This window comes from Notamacropus eugenii, chromosome 2 (assembly GCF_028372415.1).
Source record: "Notamacropus eugenii isolate mMacEug1 chromosome 2, mMacEug1.pri_v2, whole genome shotgun sequence".
Lineage (NCBI taxonomy): Eukaryota > Metazoa > Chordata > Mammalia > Diprotodontia > Macropodidae > Notamacropus > Notamacropus eugenii.
This window is the reverse complement of record NC_092873.1, coordinates 236,047,509-236,069,589: the sequence shown is the minus strand read 5'-3', so window position 1 is coordinate 236,069,589 and position 22,081 is coordinate 236,047,509. Positions and strand designations below refer to the sequence as shown.

The 22,081-nt window shown below is 37.2% G+C and overlaps 1 protein-coding gene across 5 annotated transcripts in view; it reads right to left on the bottom strand.

Moving 5' to 3' along the window:
• The window catches only part of LOC140526994 (utrophin-like), a 262,618-nt gene that overhangs the window by 14,750 nt on the left and 225,787 nt on the right, over positions 1-22,081 (bottom strand). For 3 of the 5 annotated variants that reach the window (XM_072643607.1, XM_072643610.1, XM_072643611.1), the window contains 7 exons: positions 16,715-16,753; positions 16,421-16,489; positions 14,775-14,813; positions 14,487-14,549; positions 6,898-6,963; positions 1,087-1,245; positions 401-626 (listed from right to left, as the gene is read on the bottom strand). In XM_072643607.1, coding sequence (XP_072499708.1) covers positions 401-626; positions 1,087-1,245; positions 6,898-6,963; positions 14,487-14,549; positions 14,775-14,813; positions 16,421-16,489; positions 16,715-16,753 — 661 coding nt within the window. The remainder of the gene's footprint in view (positions 1-400; positions 627-1,086; positions 1,246-6,897; positions 6,964-14,486; positions 14,550-14,774; positions 14,814-16,420; positions 16,490-16,714; positions 16,754-22,081) is intronic. The other 2 variants (XM_072643609.1, XM_072643608.1) reach the window with 2 other exon arrangements.

Sequence of the window (22,081 nt, the reverse complement as noted above, 5' to 3'; positions counted from 1 at the left end):
CCTTATTTTACAGAAAAGACAATTGAGGCAGAGGTAAAATGATTTGCCCAGGGTCACACAGCTAGTAAAGGGTATGCGTTAGGATTTGGGCTCAGTTCTTGTTCCCTCCAGGTCCATTGCTCTAACCATTGCACCACCTAGCTGCCTCAAGAATGACCCAATTTCCTCATCTGCCAGCCAGCCACAAATGAACGATCCATACAAACTCCCTTCTCATTATTCTTTCAGAAACAATATAGAAATTGTCAATATTTCCTCTGTTGAATACACTATGCATGAGTTCATTTAGTGAAAGGGATCTCCAAGGCATTTTAAATACATTTTTGAAAGTCAAAGTAAAATTGTTTTACGCAGACAAGGGTTGTCTATCTTCTGGGAGCCAGGAGGCTGCATGCCATACCTGTTCAAGCAGCTCTCGGAGTCTCCAGAGCTGACACTCCAGCTGATTATTGTGATCTTCCAAAACCTGCATTCTGGCCTCCAGTCGACCTTTGTGCTCCCTGAGGAGCTTTGCTTCTGCTATTAGCTCGGAGTGTTTAGCAGTGGGATGAGGAGGTACATTGGGGGTACTCAGTGTTGCTTGAAGGTGCTGTTCCTTTAACTGGTCATATTGCTCTTGGAGTTTTCTAACATGGAAACAGGGAAAGATGAAAAAGAATTTCATTTGGTACCAGTGTATATAAGTTGTCTTATTACTTGCCTCCTAATTCTACAAATCTTGTCAATTAAATATGCCTACGGGTCCCAGAGAGCTCATGCTGAGATGGCCTGGCTTCCAACCATATATTTCAATTAAATGAAAACCATGGAACACAAGTGCTGTTTTGAGCAAACCATCTTGTTCTATATGCAGCTTCATAATTTCACCTAAAAATGGCACCATAAGCAGCAGTCAACTTCCCAATATGACTCTTCCCTACAAAACCGGTCTCATTGCCTAATACTAATTTCTTGTGTTAAGTGAACAAGAACAGGAAATAGGCCTCGGGTTCGTGATTTAAGTCCAAGGTACTGAAAGATTGTTTTGTTTTGTTTTCTTAAACTCCTTCCCACTGGGAAGATTTATCCTCTGCAAGGTGTACCCACCTTTGTTCTTCCTCCAGTCTGGCAACGGTCAGCTTCAGTTCTTCCTTTTCTCTTCCTTCCACAGACGCCAAGATCTGCATTGGACTCTGAAGCTGACTTGTAGAGGGCTCTTCTCTCAGAGCCTGAGAAAACTGGTTAATGAGGACATGCTCATCCTCTCTAGGGTAACAAAAGCAACAAAAGCAGAAGCTCACGTTAAGTGTGTTGGCTATAAAGATTAAACAAGGATGATCAGTCTGACAGTTTGGCCACGTTTGCCTTGAAGTCTAACTTCCCCTATAGTTCTCCTCTGAAGGACTAAGAACAAATTCACAAAGCAGGAAGTGTACATGTAACTAAACATATCTATGTTTTCTGGCTTATTTTATTCTAGGATACATGTCTTACAAATTCAAAATGAACAGATGATTTGTCTTACATACAGATAAGATAAAAAAATCTCTCTTTCAGGGCATGCAGTTCTAAACAATTACAATATGATAATGGATGCTGTTACAAGTAAAAAGAACAAAAAGATGATTTCTGAAAGGAGGATAAAAATACAAAGGAGAAAAGGTTGATTTTGAGACAGTATTTTTATTTCAAAACTTAAGAGGATGATAGCTTTGTAGGGTTTGGTTTGGTTTTTTTACAGGGTTGGGAATTTTGATTTTAATTGGTTATCTCCCACTAAAAATTTAGCACAAATAAAAGCGAAGAGAAATAATCCTATTTATCAATTTCATGTGTTTATATTTTTAATTTGAGTTTAAAAAATTATACTGTTTAATTCACTATGAGAAGGCCTCAATTTTTACTTCACAGGTTAAAATTACTTAGAAGTCATAGGGAGCTACTGAATATCACTGAAAGCAAGGATTCACATGGTCAGATCTATGCTTTTGGAAGGTTACTTTAGCAGCTACGCAGGAAGTTAATAATTTTAATGTATCTTTCTTAGGTAATTACTCTAAGTTCTTTGTCTTCTCTAATTTACAATTAAAGGCTCAAGCACCTTTATTAGGGGCAGCAATTCTGTGCTATCTAAGTTATGTCCTCTCCCCACGAGGCTGTATGTTCCTTGGTGGATCAACGGATGAGGAAGAAGAGGACTTTAGAGAAAGAGGGAATCACTATGATGATAACGGTGATAATGCTGATGTAGTCCTTTAGGAGGTAGGTGTTCCAAGTATTCCAGATGAAAAAATTAAGACTTTGGGAGGTTAAGCAACTTGTCCCTAGGTGCAGTTAATGTCATGAAACCCAGCTTGCTTGATGGCAAATCTAGCCCAGCGTTACACTGCCAGTGAGGATGGAAAAGTTGGCAAGAAGAGAGGAGAACAAGAAGGGAAAGATGACTGATTAAACCTAGACAAAAATTTGCCAAGTACAAAGTAATAATACTTAATTCCACACTGAAACAAAAGTCAAATACCCCTCCTCCACCTCTCATGCAATATTTTCTTTGAATAACTAGAGCAAACAAGAAATTCTTCTTGAAGGGATCTGAGCAAATTTTCATCTCGTTACTTTGGAAAGAAAATCAAAGGTAATTGCTTTTTTCTTATTAAAAGGATTTAATGGGGGCTGTAGCAGATTGGAAAATTAAAAAAAAATACCAATGAAACTTAAAAAAACAAGAGAAAGATAAGCACATTGTGCTGTCACTTATAAATAAAAAATAAAAAGCAACAGTGGTGAATAGGTGAAATTCCAACAGAATCATTTAATATATTTGTTTTGGCTTGACTACTTGTATATGCCTCTGTTAAGCCAATAAAATGAATCAAATTAATTTTTAAATTTTTTCTCAAAAGGAAGATAAAGGATTTTGCAACTGGGTCCAAGGTGAGAAGAAGGTAGAAAGTTAAGATCAAATGGTGCCTGAGGACTGTAGCTATTATGCTGTAGAAAATCATTTGCTGCTGAAACCCCAAAAAGTTCAGAAGAACAATGACCATATAGTTCTATATAGTGGCAAATAGGTGCATGTTTGTCAGAATGTTTTCTATGAGGTATAGCCTGCTAGATTATGCTTTATTAATATCCACTGTGTCAAAATAGAAGCACCTCAGGATGTTAAGTAGATCACCTGTGCAGAATTTACAGGAAGACATCAGTAAATGTTGGTGGGTATCCCTTTTTGTATTGTTCAAGGTAGTACATCAGCGGGGCTAGAGATCCAGCAGAGGATAGGAATGTATTTGGAATATGGAGTTCTTTGGACACATAACAATGCCAATGTTAATGGTATTTTTGAAAACCCCAAAGAGTGTATAGTGTATGTTATAAGAAGTCATTCATTCCACTATCTCAATGTATAAGTACTCAAATATTTAAAAGGATCTGGAATTTTATAGATTTCAAATGTTTCCTTGAATCTACTCGTTGACCAATTCTGAGCAACTGCTATCCAAGTCTTCCTATAAGGTCACCATAGCAGGGTTTACAAAACATGCTAAAGGCCTTTCTTGCTTTCTCCCAACTTTAGGAGAAGACTAGAAGAGCACTAGGTCTGACCACTGATCATTCCTGACTGTCATCACCTGATTGACCCATCTTCTTTTCCTGTGATATATTTCTCTAATGTTATCTTTCATTCCTCCTGTTCTTTGAAGTTTCTTACTGGTATTATGCTGCAGCATGTTCATACTCATTAGACACATTTTCATTGACCTCTCTGTGATACTCATTCATTTTCAATTCTTTGAAGAGTTGTGTTCCATATCTCAGAGTCATATACCACTGTCAATAGACTATTGCTATTTCAAAAGTGGTCTTTTATTTCTACAACAAGTTTGCAGTCATTAAAGGAGTTTTGTAATTTCCTGAAGGCAACTAGCCTGTGTTGAATTATGGGCTGAATTCATTACCTTGTCCCAGGAATATATGCTGACAGACAAGCTCTATTGCAGGACTACTTAAACTGTGGGTAGCGAACCCATATGGGGTTATGAAAAGTTTGGCAACTGTAAAAGGTTTCTGAACGCACAATGACCAAAAAATTAATTAAAAATCAACCACGTGATGAATCCAAGGTGTTTCTGGCAGTGCAACTTCACTGTAGCCTTGGTTCTGAGCACAAAGCATGAGAACGTTGCACTGAGCATACTGGCATGCCACGCGCTGCCAACAAGCTCTGCCGAAACACAAAAAGAGGTCACGAGTGGAAAAAGCTTAAGAAGCCCTGCTCTATAGGATGTTCTTACACCTGCATGTCAATCAGGAAAATAAATATTCTTCATCTACTTGGTCTATCCTATATGGATGATCAGAGTCGACTCCTGAACTGATTGTCACGTACATGGATATAGATATTTCTGCAGGAAATTTTCAGGACTTGATGCAAATGGCATAATGTTATATGCAAACAAGTATATCTAGAGGTCCTCACTTTTTACAGGGAATCCCTTTTGGGAGTAGATGCTACACTGGAACTCCATTTCAGTGACAAATACCTTTGGTAAGCATACCTCTTCCTATTTTATGCATGGCTTAGCTAATGTTTATGGTCAGATGGTTGTTCAACTGGATTATTTCTGTCTTTATAGTTTCAAGGAGTCTTGAATGCTATATGTATGATGTATGAGAGACAGCTCCTATGATATATGTTTGGAGTAAGACTTTAAGGAATATTTTGCTCTGTTGAAGCAAATGTTTTTTCACAATCAACAAACAAGTACTGTGAAATCTCAAATTCTTTACATCTTTTAGTCACTTGTGAACACCTGCTTAACTAATACTCTCACCAAGGATGCCCTTGATTTGTGAATATAGAAGAGTCTCTTGAAAATTTGGTATAGATGGGAAAATAAACTGGAAGTTTTTGATGTTCTTTTCATCAGCTTTTTTTAGGTATTAAGGTTTGCTAATTTTGCCATGCATTTTCCATTTCTTCATATACCATATGAATCCGTCCTTTAATGATCTTATAATTATGTTGTCTCCCATGGATTTCCTCTGTATACTTGGTCCAGAGTAAGGTGGTTTTTCCAATCATTGTTCTTTAAGTGCCATCTCTGCCTCCCCTAAAAGTACATCTGAGACTTTGATATTGGAGTTCAACTGAGGTGGCTCTATTGTCATTCACGATGAAAACAGTTTACTATAAAAATGTTTATGGATCTCTTCCATTTATCTTTTTCTTCTTCACTCTCTTCTTCTTTGCATCCTTAAATACTCTCAGGATGACTTCACTTTCTAATCTAACTTATTAAAAACTGGTTTTACCCTCCATGGATGTTCTCTGCTTTACAACATGGTATTGTTCAATAATCATCCATCATTCCTCTTAATCAGATGTGAAAGATAAGTTTATGTTCTAAATCACTACCTGCCACCTTTCTTTTCTAGCAAGAAAGTAAAATGTTTGCTGACTAAGATGCTTTTTAGGTCTCCTAGTTAAGATAATTGACTTAGATTGGTTAAATTTCTGCATAAAATTATTAGAGCTGGTGATTAATATAATTTCTGCTATCAATTTCCCAGTTTTCATCATCAATATTCTTTAATTTGTTCAAGACTGAATTGTTTCAATTGTGTGCCACATCTTTTTCCTCACAATTATTCTTTCTTCCAGCTTTTTATTAAATCTGATGTTTGTTCTGAGAAGCTGGTAGACTGATTGTATACAGATAGATACTTCAGGATAAAGGAGTGAAAGAATACAGAGCATTGTAGACTACAGAGAAATCTCAATATTTTCTTTACACCACGTAAATTTTTTCAAAGAAAAGAATTGATAGTTTTGGAAATGGTAAGCAACAAAGAATATAACAAAAATTAACTATATTATATTTTCACAGAAAGAAAAAGACCTGTTATTGGTGAATGAATCATGACATAAATTGATGTTATACTATCTTAAATTATTCTTGTGACTAAAAGCTAGTCAGGAGTTTCTGGACATTTCATGTCATATCACTGAGATTCTAAAAAATTTAAACAGCTATTGGGTGGAATGTTGTGTTCAAGGCTCAGAGTGTATATCAATTTCTATTGCTGTCAAACATTTCAGTGTCAGTAAAATACATTTTAGGAATAGCTGTCAGCTTTATGACTTCTTTATAAGCTCCAACCTCAAAGAGCACTGAAGTTGCAAGTTCTTCCAAGCCAATGAAGGGAAACTATATAACTGCAATTCAGGTCTTTTCTGAGCATCTCTCATGTTCAAGAGCTTTAATTAATGAGGATGTTGTTTTGGGGGTAGGTGGGATGGGGGAGAAAAGACCAAAAGAAAGACCATCTAAAATCCAAGTAATGGGGAAGGCAGGAAAATTTTTTAAATTATCTTTCTTATGTAAACATCCCTCATTCTAACAACAATGTAGCTTTTCCATTTCTTAGTGGGTAAGAGAAGCTTGCAGTATGGAAGAGGTATGTCCAAGTTAACTACCTATGTGGGACATGTGTTATTAAAGGGCATGAAATTTGGAGAAAATACAAGTCTGAGTTGTTATAGGAATGCACATACAATCACCTGATGACATTTCTTAAATTAATGGGGCCAAATAAGAAAGAGCAGATAAGTGGAATGAGTCTGCCTTTTATTCTAACTGAAGTAACCTGATTTCTTTAGGCAGAAATGTTGACAAATGTAAGGTATTTCATTTAGCATAAACGGCATATCAAATAAATAAATGTAGGCAATTTATCCTATTATGGTTCAAAAGCATAAAATTTATGCAGACTTTTTTTTTTTTTTTAGCAACCCCACTTATCTACTTTGATTGGGATCAAAATTCAGAGCCACAATCAATGGAGATTACTTCAGACAGCCATAATCAAATGAAATAGCCTTTCCCAGCAGCTCTAATTACATGATTTACTTACTCATTTTTTATGACAGAACTGTCTTCTGTGAGGACGGAGCCAACTGCTCCTTCCGCATGTGCCAGTCTGAAAAGTAAGAATGAGGGCATTAAAACCGGGGTTAAGAAAATTAAGCTCCTTTTACATTCACTGAGTAGAGTGGTTCTTATTACCCACAATAAAAGGCAAAATTTCAAAATTACTTGTAATTCACATAAAATAAATTTCTAATCCTGGGCTGTTAAAATAGCAAGACTGTAACACATTTTTGAAATGCTTAAGGATATTCCTAGAGTTGTATTGGATCAAGAGAGACAATTCATGTGAAGTACTTTTTTTTAACCCTGAAAGCTCTATATAAATGTCAGTTAACACTCTTTTAAAAGGGATCATAATCAACACGTATTCCTACTCTTTGGAGTTAAATTACTACAAAGTTGTACGTGAGTTAAACCACTGAAAAAGCTGAGTAGAGTTCTAGAGGAAGGATGAGAAACAGAGTTGGATAATTATAGATGTGAGGAAAACAGTAATGACCTCCTAAGTCTAGCTAGCCCATGGGGACCCATATGATGACAGGATAGTTATGGCCTAAAAGTCCAGTGCTATGGGTACGGAAGATGACTGGAAAGTTGCAGGTATGTTTGGATTATCTGACTCTGAACATGTGGTTAATTTCCCATGAATTCAAGATGCCTTGGGTTTGTCTGCTCAGCAGCCAGTGAGTTTAAATCTTAGAACAACATAGTGACTACATTAAAATCCCCATGACAGAAGAAAAGAAGAAGACGGCCATCGTCTTCCCAATAGAATTGTGCCAGTAGAAGTGAACAACGCAGGAATTCGTAGGGCATTCAACGCTTTTACCTGTAAAATGGGGATAATAACAGCACCTACTCACCAGGGTGACTGAGGATGAACTGAGATGAAGTTTGTAAAGGGCTCTGCAAACCTCACAGCCTTATAAATATGCCGGCTACTTCAACAGAAAATGCAGAAAAGTTATCTGGTGATATGAAATGCTTGCCAATGTGAATGTACCTGGGTATCTCAATGCACTTGGAAAAACACAGAAGGAACAAAAGGAATTACTGCTGGTGCTAACAGATGAGCTGGAAGATGCCATTCTGAAGATGTCAGTCAACAACAGTCAGTGGTTCAGGGTACCTGTTCAGTGTGTGGGTGATACAGGGCCTGAGAACAGAGACCCCCAAAGATGGGAGTTTGTCACTAGGCTATAGATTTGGAAGAATTTTTTAGAGTAAAAGTTTTTTTAGAATTTGGTGGCTATGACTGGATGATGCTATCAAGACTCCCAATGATTTTACCTGTAGGAGAAGTATAAAAGAGCACAAGTGTAGCAAATGTTAAACTTTAAGGTTTAATGCAAACCCATTTTCGTGAAGCCTTCCAGATGGACCATGTATGTTGTTGTTGAGTTTTTTTAGTCATGTATGACTCTTCATGACTATTTTGGGGTTTTCTTGCCAAAGGTACTAGAGTATCTTTGCCATTTCCTTATCCAGCTCATTTTACAGATGAGGAAACAAGCAAATAGGGTTAATGGGCACAGGGCAGTAAATGTCTGGGGCTGCTTCCAAGCCTAGTGCTTGAACCATTGAGCCACCTAGCTGTCCATGAATCGATAATAGGCAGGTTTTTGCCAAATAATTTTGAGCTCAAGGTGAAATCTCAAATATCTTATATATTAAATTACTTTGCAGCATAAGAAAAGTTACAGGATCATAAATTGTTAGAGCCAAAAAGGGCCTTGTAGCTCATCAGACCAGCTCTTTCATTTCACAGTGAGGCAACAGAAGCCCAGAATTCAAGCGACTTGCCTAAGGCTATATATAATTAATGGTAAGGTCTAAAACCCAGGTCTTCTCATTCTTACAGCCTAGCGTTAATCATGAAATATAGTACAGCACATCCTTCTGGAGCTCTGTGCTTATGAACTAGGTGAGCATAGACAAAGTTCATAATCATCCCAATAGTCAAATCTTACCCCATGATTCAGTCTGACCACAGACTCCTAATCCTAGGGATATTTGGAACCTAGTCTCAGGTGACAGAGAAAGAGCAAATTCTTTCCCTCAATCCTTCCCCCTCTCTTTCTCTGAGTGAAGTAATCAAAGCAAAAGTATCACTGTTTCTGGAGCAGAGGCATGTTAAATGAGTGTTTGATATATCAATTCACTATCCCTCAACTTGCCAAATCAGCACACCCTTCCCTGGCTCCAGCTCCCCTATCCATGTTGTCTTTTACATTTCTTTAGGATGTAAGCACCTTGAGGGCTCTTTTTGCTTTTTGTTTTCCCAGGACTTGGCACAGCAGCTGGAACTAAGCACTTAATAAATGCTTTTTCTTCCAGTCATAGCCCCATGGAATGTTCCATAGGAAAGGATCATCATAATCCCCAATTTTAGAGATGGAGACCTGACATCCCCAACCTCCTCCACAACCCTGTTATGGACCCTAACATTCCATCAACACTTACATGGCTAATATATGGAACCAAGTATGTAACCCTTCTTGAAGCCGCTTACATTTTCCATCTGTACCACCTTGCGGAGCAGAATGAATTGTATAAAATGTATGACCGACCCACTGTCTGAAATTTTCCTTGTTTCCTAAATGTTTTAAAGCACCCTCCATTGAGCTTCATGGGAAGTTCTTCTGTGAATCACACTTAGTTATGTAGTTAGTATATTAAGAAACCAGTCTGCTCTTCACTAGAGAGCAATTCCTTCTTCTTGTATGAAGGAGCACAGAATCATAGTATGATATCATAGAAAAAGTTCTGTATGTACTGTGAGATGGCATGTGGCTTCCAATTCTGCTGCCTCTAATACATACTATTTATGGGACTATAGAAAAACTACTGAATTTCTCTAAGGTCAGGTTGTTTGTTGACTGGGGGTGAATAATTACTCACAGGTTATGGGAATATAGTATTAAATCTTAGGCAGGCTTATAATAAGGAACAAATGAGATAATTATGTTAAGCCTCTTGTAAATTTTAAAGTGTTAAATAAATGAAAGCTAGTATTAACTGGTATTATTTCTAATAAGACACATGGAATCCCTCCTCTGCGCGTTTTAACACTTCCCTTATTTAATACCTGTACAGATACATGTGGCACATACACAGATATGCACAAGATCCCCAAAGTCAAAGTGCGAATTTATGCTTCAAGTTTAATAGCTTAAATGGTCTAATACATTTGGGGCATACTGCATATATAATGCATAATGTATATATACATTATACTGTATGTATAATGTATAAATGTATATAATGTGTATATAATGTATAAAACATTTGCTATGTGCCAACATTTATTTATGGGATAACTGAATTAGGATAGGAAATCATATTGGAGAAAATAAAAATGATCTCAGGTACTTGAGTAATGACTAAAACAATCCCGTTATTCTTTGCTGGGTGTATCATTCAAGGTAATTCAATAAGGGGGTAGGTAGGTGGTGCAGTGGACAGAGTATTATACCCACAGTCAGGAAGACCTAAATTCAAATCCAGCCTCAGACATTTATTAACTGTGTGACCCTATGCAAGTCACTTAACTCTGTTTGCCTCAGTTTCCTCATCAGTAAAATAAGCTGGAGAAGGAAATGGCAAATCACTCCAATATCTTTGCCAAGAAAACCCCAAATAGGGTCATCAAGGGTCACTTACTCCTGAAGGGATTAAACAACATTAAATAAAGAGGCCCTAAAAATTCTTGATGATAACAGCTTTAACCTTCTTTTCAATACTGGTTAGTCTAAAGCATGCAGTAAAACCCCTAGCCCAGAGACTTCTCCAACATGTAGCAGTAGAGTTCTATGGTAAGGTTCTCAAACCTTTTTATTTAGGAAGATTAGAAGATGTAAATTGGGCCCTCCTGGGGAAATGAGGAATCCCCCTTTCACCTCCATACATGGTTCCGCTGAGAGCAGAGCCACAGCAGTAAAAGGACGATGTTCTGTAAACTGTGTTAAAACCCAGATTAATTGAGACTGGAGATGAATGTTAAGGACAAGAAGGACATTTATAGCTATAATGGGTCAAAAGAATGGAGAAGAATACTATTCATGCTGGAAGGTATGATAAGAACGAGTTCAAGTAATCAGGATCAGACATATGATTTCACAGAGGACTGAGAGAACTGGCAAATGTAATTGCTGAATTGTCGGTTATTTTCAAAAGACCATAGAAAATAGGAGAGATGCTATAGGCCTGTAAGAGGGAAAATGTCCCCATTTTCAAAAAAAAAAAAAAGTAAGAAAGTAGAGTCTATAAATTACAGAGCAGTGAGCTTGACTTCAGTTACAGATTATAACCAAGAGCCAAATCACTTCATCAAGAACAGGTTGTGCTAGACTAACCTCATTTTCATTTCTGACAGGACTTCTTGAATGGTGGATCAATGCAATACCATAAAATTGGCCTAGATTTTAGCTTAGTATTGCCTAATTCATCAATTCATGAAGAAGCATTAATTAGGCATCTACCATGTGCTGCTGTGCTAGGCACTGCATGAGCAAAAAAAAGCAGAAGGTGGGAGTCCATGTCCTCAAGGAGTCCACATTTTAAAGAGAAGACTCCATATACATATAAAGGAAGGTATATAATCCAACTGAGGCAGATACAGGGCAACCTTGTGAGGGAGCTAGGGAAAAGGGAAAGGTGTCAGGCAGCATGTGGCACTGGAGTCACAAAGAATAGTGGACATTCCTGCAAAGGGCAGGAAATAGAATTCTGGACATGAGGGACAGCCAATGCAAAGGCAGAGGTACAAATGAAGTGTCATGTTTGCAAAATGGCTTAATGGCTATCAAAGCTAGACCACAGAGGGCATGGAGGAGAGGAATGAGTAGTAAAGATGGTAAAGCAATATTGTGGTCAAGTTGTGAAAAGCTTTAAATACCAAATAGACTAGCTTCTATTTGATCCTAGGGGCAAAAGAGAATCACTGCAGTTTGAGAGGAGGGGTGACATGGCCAGACCTATGCTTTAAGAAAACAACTATGGAAGCTGAGTAGGCGATGGAGTGAAGTGGAAAAGACTTGAGGCAGATACAGCAATTAGGATATTATCACAGATCCAGAAAGAGATTGTGGTGTAGTTAATAGATGAGCCAGTGATGAGGAGGTGGCTATGGAAGAGGTGTGAGGAGACAGAAACAAGATGGGACAACTGATGGACATGGGGTAATGACAGGATATAGTGTCAAGGCTGTGAACCTAGAAACCTATAAGTGGTACCGTTTATAAATGTAAAGAAGTTCAGAACAAATCATGTGAACATGAGTTCTCTTTTGGGTATTTGGATGGCATGGGTTTGAGATATCTAAAGGGCATTCAGCTTCAAATATCCAGAAGACAATTTGGGACCAGAACTTGGGAAGAGAGCCTACCACTACAATATGGGCGTTGGAGTCAATTTCATAGAGATTAAAATGAACTCCTAGGAGATGACGGTCACCAAGTGAGTGGGTGTATGTAGGAAATGGAAGAAGGCTCAGAAAAGTGCACTGGGGAAGAGCCACAGTTAATGAGAGTCTAAGGAGACTAAGACAGTCAGTGAGAGTCTAAGGAGACTAAGAAGGAGAGATTAAGAGGGAAGAGAAGGAAATAAGCAGTTATGTAATACCAACTATGTGTCAAGCACTGTAAGAAGCTAAGCACTTTACAAATAACTCATTTGATCCTCATAACAATCCTGTAAGGTAGGTGCTCTTATTATCTTCATTTTACAGTTGGAGAAACTGAGGCAGTCAGAGGTTAAGTGACTTGTCCAAAGTCACACAGCTATTCGGTATCCGAGGTCAAATTTGAACTCAAGTCTTCCTGTCTCCAGGCTCAGGGCTCCAGATACCATGTCACCTAGTGAAGAGTGACCAGTATCACAAAAACCCAGAGAGAGGCCAGTATCCAAGAGGAATGTTGGTCAATAGTATCAAATACTAGAGAGGAGCCAAAAAGGGTCATGACTGAGAAAATGCCATCAGATTTAACAAGAAATCATTAGTAATAGTTTCAGTTGAAAGATGATTTTAGAAGCCAGATTGTAAAGGATTTAGAAAAGAGTAAGAAGAGAAATGGAAGAACTGAGTTTAGACAGATTTTTAAAGGAGTTTGGCTGAGAAAAGAAGAGATAAAAGGATGACAGCTCGCAGATAAGGAAGGATCTTGTACAGGATTTTTTAGCAAGAGGGCAGATTTGAGTGTGTCTATAGACAGCAGGGAAGGATCAGGGGAGGAATAGGGGAAGGGAGAAGAGAAAGAGACAGAGGAAGAGACAGAAAGAATGAATATTAAAGTAAGAGCAGAAAAGACAGGCAGGGATAAGATTAAGTAGAAATGTACAGGCAGAAGGGTCACCTCTTCAACAGAACAGAGTAAAGAGGAAGATCACAGGGCGTGATGACAAAGGAGAAGATGCAGACTAGGACGCTTACAACAAACAGCTTCAACTTTCACAGTCAATTATGAAAGGTCCTAGGCTCTATATGAGAGTCCTGAAGACAGAAGTTTGGGGTTAGTGGAATAGGCGATCAATCCTGGAGGAGTAAAGATTTCCTTTGCTCAAGTGAAAGCTCAATTAAGATTAGATATCAGATTACTAACAGGTCCAGTCCCAGTCTGATTGGGTAACTTCCTCTATCTCTTTTCCGCAGCAGGTAAACAGGAATAGAGGGGAAGAATGATGAGAGTAGCCCAAAGTTGGAGTTTGGAACTGCGTAGGCAGTGACAGGACAAGGGAGTCTGGGATTCCCTTGAATTCCTTCACTAAGGGGTTGAGACCAGAAAGAGAACGTAGGGTTGAGGGTCCAAGGAAATACTAAGCTATAGGAGAATTAGAAAAGATTTGATTAGATAGAACCCTTTCCCTTCCAAGTATTACATGTCCATCAATGGCAAGATGAAGGCTGTGACTTCCCCTCTAAGTAGGTAGTTGAGGTGGGATGAAGGAATACCAGGTCATGGTGGCTGAGAAACTGAGGAACAAGGTGCTTAGTGTAGAGACTATACACATCTAAGCTGAAGTCCCCTTCTTAAGATCTGGAACTGTTCGGATCAGACTTTCAATTGCTATTTTCATTTACAGGAATGGCAGATTTTGGAAGGGAGTGGTCAGTAATATATGACTTCCATGAAAGGTTTAGAAAAAGCAGAAACATAAGATTTACTCAATTCTCTGCTTCATGGAGCAAATTTCTTCATGGAAATTAAGAATTCATAACTACCTGGTTCCCCAAATTGAACCTTATAGAGTTAAAAATCAGATAATTTCTACAAGGAGAGAAAATTACTCCACTGTCTTGGTACAAGTACAAGAACTTAAAGAATATGATGGGTCGATTTGTACTATTAATGCATTCATTAATTTACAAATATAATTATATCAGAATATAAATACAGAAATATGAGTATAAGCATTCACATGCATAAAAAGTTATATTTTCTAAATTTCTAAAATATTTTGGGAAATATTTTCTACATATTCTTTTCCTTTTGGAATTCCTCTGGAATTATATTTTCTGTAGAACAAAATGTCTAAAAATAAATTAAGAGAAGCATTCTTGTTAAAGTCCCTTACCTGGAGGCACACTGTTCTATTTGGGAATGGGTATCATCCTGCATTTGTGAGGCCTTAAACAATCTGAAAAGAAAAAAATGACATCATATATCATGTTCAAACAAAAGCACATTACATTAACAGAAATGTTAGATCTATTAAAGCAAAGAAATCTGCCATGCAAAGAGACCACTAGGATTGTTATCCAGTGATGGAGCATTATTTATTGCCAAGAGTTTAGTAATTACCGCATGCTAATAAAATAATCTGCACATTAGCCTTCTGCGTATAAGGTCTATATATACTCACTCATATTGCACTGGCCACATACTGATGAGTGTCATAGGACTGTAGGAGGGGAAAGGGGGGGAAAACACCACAGAACAAATACTTTAATGTAATTCCAAACAACTAGGGATAAAAGAAACACTTCTTAATCGTGCCCCACCCACACACCTGGATTCAGTCTGGCCTAAAACAAGAAAACCAAAATAAACAGAAGCCAGAGTACAGCTACATAAGAAACATATTAAAATGTTCTTATTTAAAGAAAATAAAATGTCTTACAGTCCATCTCTCAATCTGTCTCTTAGGGCAGCTAGGTGGTACAGTGGATAGAACACCAGAGCAGGAGTCAGGAGGACCTGAGTTCAAATTTCACCTCAAACACTTGACACTCACTAGCTCTGTGACCTTGGGCAAGTCACTTAACCCCAACTGCCTCATCCTGGGTCATCTCCAGTCATCCTGATGAATATCTGGTCATGAATTCAGATGGCTCTGGAGGAGAAGTGAGGTTGGTGACCTGTATAGCTCTCCCTCACTCAAAACAAAGTCAAGTGCAAGTCAGGTCATCATTTCTCTGATGGCAGGGTCTAGATGGCAACGAAGGATGAACACACACAATCTATCTCTATCTCAAATCTTATAATCTGAGAAACAAATTTTTAAATAAACTAAAATTTTATAAATACACACTGGGATGAGATAGTCATCACTGCTCCTTTTCCTGTTTTTTTGTTTGTTTTGTTTTTTAAAACGGAAGAGTAAATTAGGCTATGGAGTAGAAGTCAGGAATGAGGACTGGAAATGGGATTAACACTTGGAAATAAGAGGCTCGCTGCTTTCTTCTGGGGGAGCAAGTCTAAAAGCATCTCCCCTCTACTCTATAAATTCCAGGGGCTCCCTACGACCTCCAGGATCAAATATTAGAATATTCTGGCTTTTAAACTCCTTCATAACCTGGGTCTTTTCCTATCTTTCCAGTCTTCTTATTTATCACTCCTCTCCATGGACTCTATAATATAATCCAGTAACATGAGCCTCCTAGCTCTTCTTTGGACAAGACAATCCAGTGCCCTACTCTTAGCATTTCCAAAGACCATCCTCCATGCCTGGAATGCTCTCCTCCATCTTTGCCTCCTGCTTAGCCAAAGCACACCTTCCACAAAAAGCCTTTCTCACTCTCCCTTAATGCTGTGCCTTCCTTCTATTAATTATTTTGGATATGTCTTCCATGAAAGGCTTAGACAAAACACAAACATACTTCATGGAACAAATTTCTTTATGGAAATTAAGAATTCATAACTTTCTGGTTCCCACAACTGAACCATAGAGAGATATAATCAGACAGTTTCTATGAGTAGAGGAAATTATTCCATTGGCTTGGTACAAGTACAAGAACTTTACAGAGAATATGGTGAGTCTATATGCACTATAACGTATTTATTATTTTTACAAATATACAATTAAAATTATATCATAACATAAATATGGATATATGAGTGCAAACAAGTCATATGCATACAAAATTATATTTTCTAAATTTCTAAAATGTTTTGGGAAATATTTTCTATATATTCTTTTCCTTTTGGAATTCCTCCAGAATTATATTTTCTGTAGAACAAAATGTCTAAAAGTAAATTAAGGGAAGCATTCTTGTTAAAGTCCCTTACCTCAAGGCTCTCTCTCTTCTTTGGGAAGGTATCTCCTCTTCCTTTTCTTGTGGTGGTGTCTCAGGGAGTCTGCAAAGAAAAAACATGACATTATGTTATATGTTCAAATATAGGCTCATAACATTAACAGAAATGTTAGATCAACTAAAGGAATAAATTTGCCAATCAAAGAGACCACTAGGATTGTTATCCAGGGATGTAGTATTATTTATTGCCAAGAGTTTAGTAATTACCGCATGCTAATAAAATAATCTGAACATTAGCCTTCTGCATATAAGGTCTATATATACTCACTCATATTGCACTGGCCACATACTGATGAGTGTCATAGGACTGTAAGGAGGGGAAAGGGGGAAAAAACCACAGAACAAATACTTTAATGTAATTCCAAATAACTAGGGATAAAAGAACCACTTCTTAATCGTGCCCCACCCACACACCTGGATTCAGTCTGGCCTAAAACAAGAAAATCAAAATAAACAGAAGCCAGAGCACAGCTACAGAAGAAACATATTAAAATGTTCTTATTTAAAGGAAATAAAATGTCTTACAATCTATCACTGAAAAAGACAATTGAAAATAAACTAAAATAAAAATTTATCAAACACACTGGAAAGAGATGGTCATCATGGCTCATTTTTCTGGTGTTTTTGTTTGTTTGATTTTTAAAATAGAAAAGTAAATTTATAGAAAGGTGAAGGTTAAGGAGCAGAGGTCAGGGAAAAAATACTGGAAATGGAATTACGACTTGGAAATAAGAGGCCGAGTGCTTTCTTCTGGAGGGAAAAGATCTTCCTAAACAGTAGATCTGACAACATCTCTCCTCTACTCAATAAATTCCAATGGCTCCCTATTTCTAGGATCAAATATTAAAATATTCTGGTTTTTAAACTCCTTTTTAACCTGGCCTTGTCCTACATATTCCAGTCTTCTTATTTCTCACTCCTTTCTTTGCACTCTAACACCCACTAACATGAGCCTCCTAGCTATTCTTTGAACAAGACAATCCAATTCCCTACTCTTGGGCATTTTCAAAGACCATCCTCCATACCTGAAATGCTCTCCCTTATCTCTGCCTCCAGGTCAGTGGATGTCCCACATTTCCACAAGAAGACTTTTCCAATCTCCCTTAATGCTCATGCCTTCCTCCAGTTAATCATTTAAGATTTATCCTGTTGTTTGTAAACACGATTGTTGGCTCTCTGTTAGACAGCGAGCTCCCTAGAAGCAGACTGTCTTTTGTCTTTCTTTGTATCCACAGCATTTAGCACAGAGCTGGGATTCTGGAAGGCTTGTTGGCTGATTATGCCCAAGCTGAATGCAACAAGTGAACAGGACTAAACATCTACTCATTTCTTTCTAATTACATTTTCTAAAATGTGCTCTATAAAAACCTCATATTTCTGCAGATGATCTCCATTCAATGATTATATACTGAGCAACATGGTAAAAGTTGACATAGTTATCTTTCGGTTCCTCTCTAGGACAACACCTTGGCAGAGATTTAGATTCCAAGAAGAAAACAGCGCTGAGAAACTGCAGGAGACTTGTATGAAGTAAGCAGAACCAAGCTAAACCAATATGTATACTCTGATGGCAGTAACGTTAAACAACACAAAAACCAGTTGGGTCAATGGAATGACCAATCTTGATTCTAGAGGGCACACAATTAAACACATCTCTTTTATCTCAGGAAAGGGGTAGGTAGGAGATCAAAGTATATGAATTTCTGGATAAGATCAATGTGTCAAGGTTTGCTTTGCTTAACAGTCTTCCTTTGGTTTCTTCTTCAGAACCTGCATTTAAGGAAGAATGCACATCAGCCATGCTCACGCCTCACCTGTTCAGCCCTTGACTTTCCAGACTACTTTGCTCCTCACCCTTTCCCTTTTCTCAGCTCCCTTTTATATGCTGTCTTCTGCCTCCACTCCTTAGAATCTAAGTTCTTTGAGGGCAGGCTTAATAAATCTATCTATCTATCTGTCTGTCTGTCTGTCTATCCACTTTGCTACAAGTGAGCAAATTGTGGAGGATGGTCAGTTGGCAGAGGGAAAGAGAACTTGGAAATGACAGTGATGAGAACACAATAAAAATAATGAAAGAACAAAACCAGAAACAAATAACAACAGTTACAGAAGCAAGATTCCACATACTCAAAATATTTGAAAATCACTTAGAATTGAACATCATTTAACCAAATTCAAACTCTAGTTTTCCATGTAAGTGCAACTACGAAACATGTAAAAATGAACTCTATTTGCTGAATTAAACTTAAAACATATTAACAAAAGCTCCTTTGGCTTCAAAAGAAAATCCAAAGAAAGAAGCCTTTGAATTATTTCACCAACACCGAATAGTCCCATTTCTATTACACATTCAGCAACAAAGGAAAATGATTTCATAGTACTATGCAGCTAGAGTTGGGCTCTATATAGCAAGAAGTTAAAAAGAACAAAAACTTTCTAATTCAAGTGAGGAACTGTAAATTAATTCTCTTTGGATCTATTTTCAAAAAAGATATTTTTATATTCTGTCTACTGGGATAAATTTTAATAGAGTTAAGATCAAGACACCTGCCTATTCATAAAATCAGTATAACAGCATATAATGTTAGCTGCTTAATGTTAAATAATAGTTGTCTGCATTCTTTTTTTTAAACTACTTTTAAAAACTGGGTATATAGGTAGCAAGTAATTATGTGAACAATTTCCTATGCATAATACTTTGGGGCTCAGTGATTTGTATTTGCTAGATACTTTCCACAAACAGAAACTACACGAGAAAATATGTCTCAAATTCAAGTGCAGTAGGGCATTCTCACAAGTTTTTATGATTAAAAGAACGTACTTTTGATCTTAATGGAAATGAGGAAGGCTTTGTGTGGCTGCTTGGCTGGTTCTTGTGAAGTTAATTCAGTTGGCCCAAAGAGTAACTCCTTGCACTGTTAGGAATGGCAAAGACAGGCAGCTGAATGGAAAAATGTTCACAGATCTTCATGTATTTGGGCAAATTATAAGAAAAGGAAATAAAATTTTAAAATATTTTCATCTAACCTTTAAGTTTCACTAGGGAAAAAAAAATTAAAGAGGCCAGAAGCTAAAGATGTCAACAGTATCATAACACATTGACATTTGGTTCAGGGAAAGGAAGGAAAAAAAATAAACCAAGGATAAATCCTTCACACATAATTAGGAGCTACCCTTTAGAAAAGAATGGCTTATTTATTAGGACAAGTTAAATAATAAAACATGTTACCATGTAACCAGAGCATCTAAAGAAGGAAGTGTTCTCGCTAATGGAATATGCTAGTTGTCCTACATAAATTACTAATTTTCAGTGAATTCAAATGTAATAAAAGAGACTTAATACAATTATTCTGAATAATTTAATTTTTTTATAGCTCATAAAATAAACTTTCGGCTATTGTAATTCCTTAGGGTACTCATTATAAACACATGTCATAATGCAGACAGCATGGAAAATAGGCTTGAGACTCTACTGACCTAAAGCAATTTGCTATAAGGTGTTTTATTTTTAATAAATCTTTGGCAGCATTTTAAGTTTCCTTTTACCTCTATCTTATTAAAGTGATGTAAAAGCTACAAAAAAATTTCAGTTACTTGAGTTCTGTACCTATTTAGACCTAAGATCAATGAGTTTACTATACTGATTAATGATGGATAAAATAATAATAACAATCTTTTGTATTACTCATTTTTTTTCAAGGCCTACTGACATTATAAAGTGATTTGCTTCATTTGCATCAACCTGTCAAAGGAACTGATAGGGTACATATTATTAAGCCAGCTTGCTTGTGACGCTGGTGAGTCAGTTATGGAACTATCCAAATTCAAGTTGGTCAGCAATAGTCTTTCTAAGAGGACCCCCATTTTCCCACCACCCAGGCCAGTTGTGGTATTAAGAATATCTATCTACACAAGTATATCATCATGTGTTCTAGGCTAGTTATTTTCCTTCAAAAATACTGAAACAAGCTTTAAGACCAAATTGGCTTAGGAGACACTTAAAGCATAGGCTCTCACCTTCAATTCCTGATCAGCTGAGGACAAAAGAATCACAAGAAGCTTCTCCCTTTTGATTGGTTGCCACATAGAGAAGCTGCCCTCATTCTATATCAGCTTAAGCATCTTGACAATATCCTTGTTTAATACCCTTCCTCTGCTGTGAATGATCAAATCTCTTTTTGTTACCTATCAGATCTTTCCTGACTTCCTTCAAGTCTCAGATAAAACACCATCCTTTCAAGGAGCCTTTCCTGGTCCCATAAGATCCTAGCATTTTCCCTCTAAGACTACCTCCAATTTACTTTGCATAAAATCTCATATGAACATAGTTGTTTTCCTGCCATCTCCCTCTCTCAGTATATGAGGTAGCTGAAGGCAGGGACTTTTTCCTTTTTTCTTTTATTTGTATCCCCAGCATTTAGTATAGGCTCTAGCACTTAGCTTAACAAATGTTTATTAACTAAGAGAATTTCATTTCATTCTAACATAGAACCTAAACTACTGGTAGAATAGACCATTCAGGATACAATCACATTATCAATGTTCTTTAAAAAAAGTTTTTTTTTTACATTACCATAGTCTTCCTCAATGCCCTGTCTCTCCCTATTTCATATAATAAATTGCATGTTTTAAAGCCAAAAAAAAAAGGGAAGAGAAACAAATCAGTATAATTTATTAATGCACCAAAATACTCTGAAAATGTGCCATGTACAACACTAGAGATCTTCCCACATCTGCCAAGGGGTGCGTGGGACTGGGGTCTCTTCACTTCTCTTCCTTCAGGCCACACTCGTTCTTTACAATTTTACAAAACTTTGATTATTTTGTGGGGGGCAAGGAGGGTGGGCAGGCGGGGTAGTTCTTTCTTCTCTACATCATTGTAGTCATTGTGCATACTGTTTTCTTGGCTCCACTTATAATTGCACAAAGACAAATAATTGTTTTTCTAAGATGAAAATAATCATAAAGAATCATGATCTAGAAAGGAATTCCTGCATCACATACCACAGTCTCCTAACCACCCTGAGACTGGAGGAGAAAGTACGTGTTTATTATTAAAGGTATTTGGGGAAATCAACTGCACTTTCTTGGGAGTCAGTAAATGCCTTTCTAAAGTAAATACAACGTCTGGTTCACCCCGTACTAACTTTTGGAGCTCAATTGCCCTTGATTTACCTTTGGGAGAAGTGGAAAACAACTGGGTAGCATTCTTTAACCACTTCTGCCCTTTTCATTTATTTACAAAGACAAAGTCTGCCTAAAACAGCTATAAAATTCAATAAATACATCTTAGCATGGGTTTCCCTTTCCTTATTTTGGCAACTGTTCATTAAAAAACAATCTCAGTAACCAATTACACTTTCCAACATAATCATGTATAATTACTGGCCACTGAATGCTAGGCTGCCACATGGTGCAAATAGAATGAGTCCTATTAGAATGTCTAATATACAGTAGAAATAACTACAAAACAAGTTACCAGTTCACCAATCCCTTGCTGTTCCCCAGTCACTCCACCTTGACAAGAGTCAAATAAATGAGCTATTACCCACCCACATAAATGGCTATTTACTCTATGACAGTAAAAACGTGGCTGCTAAACCTTATGCAATATGACTTATATTAGGATGATAAG